This window comes from Vanacampus margaritifer, chromosome 14 (genome assembly GCF_051991255.1).
Source record: "Vanacampus margaritifer isolate UIUO_Vmar chromosome 14, RoL_Vmar_1.0, whole genome shotgun sequence".
Taxonomy (NCBI): Eukaryota; Metazoa; Chordata; class Actinopteri; order Syngnathiformes; family Syngnathidae; genus Vanacampus; species Vanacampus margaritifer.
In genome coordinates, this window is record NC_135445.1 from 1,161,299 (window position 1) to 1,169,023 (window position 7,725).

Consider the following 7,725-nt stretch of genomic DNA (forward strand, 5'->3'; position numbering starts at 1 on the left):
ATCCTCCTCCTCCTTTCAGGTTGGCCAAAGAACTGCAGGAGAAGAACCGCCTCATCCAGAGCCTGCAGAGTCAGGTCCGAGGCCAGAGTCCCAGCAGCACCCGCAGCTCCCACTCTGATAGGGCGTCCTCTCACGGCAGCCCGCCAGCACCAGGTACTTTAGCAAACTTACTCACCAGGGCGGGCCCAATCTTTTAAAGCCACACATGCTCAAAGTCACAAATATCATAGTATGGAATGTGATTATGGTGTCTCCGTGTGGACAACAATAATACCATTTTGTTGTTGAACTCTTTCACCGCCAAAAAAACGTTTACTAAAATCCAAATGAATGCCGCCAAAAACGTTAATTGACGCTTGCTACGTTTTTTTTTCTCAATGGGCAGCGGAACTTGTTGCGCAGCCAGCGCTGTCTATTGAATGGGCTCGTGAAATCACAAACAGCCGCTAACTATGGCCAACAGATGGCAGCATTGTATCTCTTTTTAATGGGCTCGCGGTCGTATGGAATTACAATGAAACATGACGAATCTGATGAAATAGAAAGTTTTCAAGGATGACGCGAATGATCAAAGCTTTTGTCACATTAAATCTTATTCACAAAGCGTCACTAAACAAAAAATATTAGTGTCAAAGTCACTGTTGTGCAGAAAATGTATCTTTTCACTAAAAGGTTGTTTTCTCCTCATCGTTTCAATGTCACTCAAATGATCTATTCTCAAATGGTGATTACTAAAGAACGGAATCAGGTAGAAACATCCTTTTTTTTTTCTTATGAAAGAATGCAACGCCATCTTTCATGTGGTAGCCGCCATGTTTATGTAGTCAGAGCACACAATATTCTGTTTGGCTGGCACTGACGGGGTTGTTTTTTTTGGATACCGTTTTGGCAGTAAAAGAGTTAATAATACAAAGTCAGCTTTTATCCGATGACTCGATGGGATAATCAGTAGGATAATCGTGTTAAATGGCCAAATTGTTGGCTCGGTAAAGGTTGGGAAACACGAGTATACTGTATGGTTGCCGTGTGTAAGTACGCTCACATTCCACCCTCTTCTGGTTGTAATGCGGTGGGATGTCACACACGCCTGTCACAGCACTTCTTTTCCACTCCTGGTTATTGTTGTCCATTGAAGCAGACCTTGGAGGCCGCAGGTGTCAGCTTACAACCCCCCCCCCCCCTCCCCCATCCACTTTAAAGTTGCATTATTAAGTGCCACCTATCAGGTTATGGCAGGAAACAAAAAAAGAAACAATGACTGCTGTGTTGGCGCGCAGGGGAAGGCGCCGAGGTGGCGTGCGTGTCCGGCGAGCAGGAAGCGTGCGGCCGACTGTCGCGCTTGCGGAGGGAGAACGGACGGCTTCACGAGCGTCTGAGGAGCAGCCAGCAGCTCAACGCCAGCCTGCATAACGAGCTGGACCTGCACCTGTCCGTCATGGCCCATCATCAGGGGGCGCCCAAGCGGGACGAGGAGCTCGGCTCGGCTTCTGCGGGAGCGCCGGTCGTCAATTCAGGTAGTCAAGACGATTGCTCTGCGAGATGGACCATCTCGTGTCCTCGAATACTTGCGGTGTCATCAACTGTGCTGGCGGAAATTCATCCAATCAAACAACGGATCCTTTGTTGAACAAGCCAGCGTTGTGTAGCGACAGGGCGGACAGTAACTTAAAAGCTCTTCAAAACTCTTTGTTGCCACTACAAGGTGACATTTACAACAAAACGCAAATGTCATGTTATGTATACCAAACCGCATAACTTTGCCAAAACAAACATCTGCTAGCTTAATGCTAACACACAATGCAAAATGCCATAAAAGGCTAACAAAACTAGCATTGATGTTGCGTCCTTACAACTCTTTCAACGATTGACATTTGAACTAAAATCCCCAAGTGGACAGACTATAACGTCACTCACAGGTCTATATTCTTTATCCTCTGTGAAAACAACAAAAAAACTCAGACCTGCTGGCCGAGCACCTTGAGGAGATCCGAGCTTTGCGGCGGCGCCTGGAGGAGAGCATCTCCACCAACGACCGCCTCAGAGAGCAGCTGGAGAGGCGGCTCGCCGAGGTGGAGAGAGACACAGGTGGCAGCCTCGCTCGCCCGCCCGCTCGCTCGCTCTCTCTCTTTTACCGTCCACTTTACCAGCTTGTACACTCAATTGGATAATTTTGTCACAGCGGCCACCAACATCTTCATCCACGGCAACGAGGATCACGCTCAGCTGGCCAACGAGGTCCGCTTCCTGTGTGGTCAGAACCAAGCCCTGAAGGAGCAGCTCAACCTGGAGTCCAAAGGTACGAACGAAGCACACGCTTGAAGTGGCGTCACGCCACGTCGTCATGGTGGCTCCCTTGCAGACAAACGGCGGGAGTGCGAGAGGCTGCGGGAGAACCTGGCCAGGCGCACGGCCAAACTGGAGCAGAGCCGGAAGGAGGGCGACGACCTGAGGCGGGAGAACGCCAGGCTGCAGGAGAAACTGGAGCTCGCCGGCCGAGAGAACGACGCGTTGTGCCAGTCGCTGCGCGCCAGCGAGGAACAGCTGCGCAGGTACGGGCGGACGCACACGTAGGAATGTTCATGAAATCCTGAAAAAAAATGTTTTTATTAATACTAATTTTGAGATGTTTGAGTTGTTTAAATTTATACATTTACACATTATTATTATTATTTTTTTTTTTAAATAGCTAATTTAATAAATTTTGTTTCGTCCAAAAGGAACTTGCATAAATAATAATGTTTCTGAGCATTTTATTTGTCTTATGGTGACGTTAAAAGGTAGCGCAGAATACATGCATTCAAGTAAAGCTTTAAATATTTGCATGTGACATTCAGAATATTTGTTCATCTCAGAATATTGGAGTCATTCTTTTTCATTTTAAATTATGCAAATAATTAACTGATCAGAAAAATAGGAGGATGCGTGTGTGCAGTGGATAACATTTTTTGAAGACGTCCTCATAACATTAAATGTTGAAAAACAGATGCTCTTTAAATTTGGCGGGCAAAATTGTTTAATAAAAAAGCCTTTTTAATTAAGCCATTAATCGTAATTCATCTAAATTAAAAATTTAAGTTTAAATTGTTTGACGCAAAAGCATTGCCGTTGTTATGTCATTGATAAGGACCAATGGCAGCCATCTTTTTGGCCCCCATAATTGCCTGACCCGTTGCCGCATCTCTCCTCCTCAAACCAAAAATGTGCCATTAGCGATGAGTCAATGTTGACGAGTAACTCACGACTAGTAAAGTGGACTAGTCTGTCTGTACGAGCCAACATCCATGCAATGTGAAGCGGCCCGATGTTGTAGCGTCACCGTGACGACACGCAATTAGCGCCGTTTGCTTAAGCGGTCTCCCTTTTTGCCGACTGACCCTGCAATCCGAAACCCGCCGTCCGGTTTCGCGTTTCGCTCCTCTCCCTTTCTCTTGCTCTTTGTTCTCGAAATCCAACGACACACGTCCGCTTGCCTCTTTTGTTTTTAACAAGCCAAATGACATTGACCCCCTTTGTCAACTTTGCGTGCAGCCTGCAGTGCGAGGCGACGCTCCAGCGGCAGCACGCCACCGACTCGCAGCGCCTGCTGCGCTCGCTGCGCGTGGAGCTGCGGGTTCGCGAGAAGATGCCGACGGCGGCGGCGGGTCAAGGTTGGTTTCTCGTCGTCACTGCACAGCAAATTTCAAAGCAAAGACAACTTTGGGATTTCATTGTTTCACTTTTTCCCGTCTCAAACGTGTAACCCGGCCTCTTCTTTTACGAAGGTGTGCTGACGCCGGCCCCCGACGGCGCCCCCAACGGCGCCCCCTCGGCGGCGGCGGCGGATCTGTCCGAGCTGCTGTCGGAGATCCGCCACCTGCGTGTGCAGCTGGAGAGGAGCATCCACACCAACAGCACCCTGCGACAGAGGCTGGAGGAGCAGCTGTGGCGGGGGGGCCCCTGCTCGGAAACCATCAACATCAACTACCTGCTCTCCTCTGCAGGTGAGCGCACCAGCGCCATCTGGCTGCCTGGCTCAAAAAGGATGACGTCATCATCATCATCATGTATTTTAGAAGACGTGCTATTCGGGGAACAATGAACCACGCATACAAATAAAAAAAAAAAACATGTGAGTGACAGACCCTCTTGCTTCTAGACGAAGGAAGTGCGTCGCCCGGTGGCGAAGGCGGCGACGTTCTCCTTCGCGCCGACGCCGCAAACTCTCGAGTGCGCGACGAAGTGGACGGTGGCGGCGGAAGCAGCAGCTCTGGCGAGAGCGTGACGGACGCTCCGCCCCGCCTGGTGCCGGGCCACGGCCTGTGGGCCAACCGCAACGGGCGCCACATCCTGGCGCTGGTGGAGGACTACGGCGCCCTCCGCAGGCACATCTCGGAAGGACGCAAGCTGTCGCGCGGCATGGACGCGCGGCTGCAGCCCTGTCGCGGCAAGGTAGCTTCACTTTTTGAGTTTCGCATGATTGACATTTCTTTCATGGGGGAAAAATAACCAGTTTATATATATATATATATATTTTTTTATCTGATTGTATTATTGTAAAAAATAGAACATTGTAACTTTTGTTTGTTTTTTAATGCAGTGTCTCTCATGTTAGAAGATAACTTTGTTTTGTAAAAAGAAAAAGTAGAACCAAATAAAAAAAATAATAAATGATTATCATAAAAAGAAAAGTAGAACAAAATAAAAATAAAAAAAAAATATTATCATAAAATTCAAACTTTAAATGAAGCTTGCCCTTTTCTTCTTCATAAGACTATTGACTTTTTGGTGTATTTTTTTTCTCATAAAATGAACACTTTTTCTAGAAAATGGCGTGCTCCCCCCCTCCCCCCCCTCAATTTTTTGGGTCATGATCCTCATGAGATTTTTATGTAAAAAAAAAAAAAAAAGGTGGGGTTCCCCCAAAAAAAATTTCTTAAAATTCCACTTTTCCTCTACAAGTTTACACCTTTAAGTTTAACTTTGTAAGATTCTGAAATATTTTCTTCATAAGATAGAAAAAATATCATACATTGTTATAATGTTATGACAAGAAAATGTATGACTTTTTCATTCCTAATTTTCTTTTGAAAAATTTTTTTTTACAACTCTCTGGGATTGTTGTTGTGATTGTGGTAAAAAATAAATAAAAAAATAAATCCCCATCCATTCCTTTGTGTTGAGTTGCTGGACGAGGAAAGCGCGAAGCTGCTGTCGGCCGACGTGAGCACCCTGCAGCAAGTTCTGGACGAGGCCGACCGCCTGCTCAAGTTGGTGTGGCGGGTCTCCGTGCCGGCGGGCGGCGCCGCGGCAACGCTCGGCCATCAGCAGGTACGTCGCCGACGCCGCGCGGCAGCGTTTCAACTTTGCCGGTGTTATTAAACGCCGGCGGTGGCGTCTCACAACGGCAGGACGATCTGAAGAAGGAGATTTTGCGTCTGAACAGCAGATTGTCCCAAAAGGACAGAATGCTGAGCGGCGCCGTCAAACGCCTGCGCACCACCAACCAGCTCAAGGAGGGCATGGAGAGGGTCATCATGGACCAGCGTAAGGTTCTTGCTCGCACACGCAACAGCAACTCAACAAAGCAAACTTGTTTGAACTGCTGATTTTGTTTTGAAGCCTCGCTTTTGCAAGAATTTGCTTTGCCAGAGAAAAAAAAATGTTTGCCATAACAAATGTGTAATCCTACAGAAATAAAGTAGTGTTTTGGGGCAGAAAAGTTGTACATTCGCAGGAAAAAAGAAATTATGGGGGGGGGGGGGTGGCTGAGTCATAACCTTGTTACGACTTTATGAATAGAAAATCACAATCGAATTTTTGTCTGTGTGATAATTTACAAGAATAAAGTTGTTTTTCTTTCTTCTTTTAATTTGATTTTACAAGAGTTTTTAATCGAAAAAAAATAGGAAATAACTGTAATAAATAAATATATAAATTAAAAAAGTTATTTTACAGGAAAAATTCAAAATGGTAATTTAATGAGAATTTTTTTTTTCATGAAATACCTCATCTAAAAAAAGTTGAAGAAATAAGAGTTAATTTTGCAAAAAAAATGGAAAGAACTATAATTTATATATAAACATTTTTTATTTTACAAGAAAAATCACTACTTTTGAGAATGTCAGATCATTTTTTCTAAAAAGTCAATCTTTTGAGGAAAAGGTTTTTGCTGATGTGTTTTTTTTTTTTTCTCCTGCCTACAGTGTCTCTCACCCACAGCGTGTTAAAGAAAGCCCGTGGAAATTTAGAGGTGAGTCCCACAAACACAAACAAAACAAACACACACAAATTACGCACACTTCATTGATTCAGTCACTGTTCTGTTTTTTTGTTTGTTTTTTTATCCCGCCCTGCCGTAACATTAGAAAAATCACTGTTACCTCTTTGGCCCACAAGGCCCAACTGGAGGACAAGGTAAAACGTATGCGTGACGCATGAAGCTTTTTTTTTTTTTTTTTTTTGCATGGGCGATATCATGCATCGTCATCAACAACACGCGTGTGAATCGGCTGCTGCATTTCTGTGCATTCTCTTGCTTGAAGCTAAATGCAGCTGAATGCCAAGAGCTTGGCTTTTTTTCCTTCCGTCCTCAAGAAATGCACCTTTTTTTCCCCCGAAAAATTATAATTAAATAAATCGTGAAAAAAATTATTTGCAAAATTTCATCTCCTTGAAAAAGTTGAACTTCTAAGTATAACAATCCGGTAAGATTACAGTGTGTGACCCCCAAAGACAATTTACTTTAGTAAGGGGGGAAAATCTATTTATAAAAAAAAATAATCTTGTAAGATTTTTTTTTTTAAATCCAGACAAAAACTTATTTAAAATTAAATGAGTAAAATTAAAAAAAGCCAATAATTGTTTTTCAATCTTTTATTTTACAAAAATAAAATTTACAACAAATAAATAAAATACAACTTTTTTTTTTGTGTAAAACAAGCTCTCTTTTTTTGAAAGTTTCTTTTTCACATTATTTTCGACTTTCACAAAAATATGAAATTGTGAAAACAATTTTCATCCGCTAAAATTATAATTTGGCGTTATTTTTGTGTAGAAAAATCAGACTTTTTTTTCTTTGGATAATGCCACTTTTTCTACTCAAGTACTTTTTTCATCTCAAAAGGGGAAAAATAAAAATATTTTTACCGGTGACAGTTTTATTCTTTGTCTCAAGCTAAATTCAACCCAAAACCACTTTTTTTTTCTTGGAAAAATCTAACTATTTCTCACAAGATTTAGTAAAAAAAAAAAAAAAAAAAGCCAATAATTGTTTTTCAATCTTTTTAATCTTACAAAAATAAAATTTGGTATTTTTGGTTACAACTTTTTTTTTTATTGTAAAACAGCCTCTTTTTTTGAAAGTTTCTTAGATTTTTTTCGACTTTCACAAAAATATAAGATTGTGAAAACAATTTTAATCCGCTAAAATTATAATTTGGCGTTATTTTTGTGTAGAAAAATCTGACTTTTTTTTCTTTGGATAATGCCACTTTTTCTACTCAAGTACTTTTTTTCATCTCAAAAGGGGAATTTTTATTTTTACCGGTAACAGTTTTATTCTTTTTTTCTTGGGAAAATCTAACTATTTCTCACAAGATTTAGTAAAATTAAAAAAAAGCCAATAATTGTTTTTCAATCTTTTTAATCTTACAAAAGTAAAATTTGGTATTTTTGGTTACAACTTTTTTTTTTATTGTAAAACAGCCTCTTTTTTTGAAAGTTTCTTAGATTTTTTTCGACTTTCAC

At 42.2% G+C, this 7,725-nt stretch overlaps 1 protein-coding gene across 4 annotated transcripts in view; it reads left to right on the forward strand.

The window, feature by feature from the left end:
* Positions 1-7,725, forward strand: part of cdk5rap2 (CDK5 regulatory subunit associated protein 2) — a 37,151-nt gene that overhangs the window by 28,183 nt on the left and 1,243 nt on the right. For 3 of the 4 annotated variants that reach the window (XM_077585549.1, XM_077585545.1, XM_077585547.1), the window contains 12 exons: positions 20-153; positions 1,278-1,514; positions 1,960-2,085; positions 2,180-2,296; positions 2,360-2,549; positions 3,529-3,647; positions 3,762-3,980; positions 4,136-4,428; positions 5,161-5,307; positions 5,388-5,523; positions 6,183-6,229; positions 6,345-6,393. In XM_077585549.1, coding sequence (XP_077441675.1) covers positions 20-153; positions 1,278-1,514; positions 1,960-2,085; positions 2,180-2,296; positions 2,360-2,549; positions 3,529-3,647; positions 3,762-3,980; positions 4,136-4,428; positions 5,161-5,307; positions 5,388-5,523; positions 6,183-6,229; positions 6,345-6,393 — 1,814 coding nt within the window. The remainder of the gene's footprint in view (positions 1-19; positions 154-1,277; positions 1,515-1,959; positions 2,086-2,179; positions 2,297-2,359; positions 2,550-3,528; positions 3,648-3,761; positions 3,981-4,135; positions 4,429-5,160; positions 5,308-5,387; positions 5,524-6,182; positions 6,230-6,344; positions 6,394-7,725) is intronic. The other variant, XM_077585546.1, reaches the window with a different exon arrangement.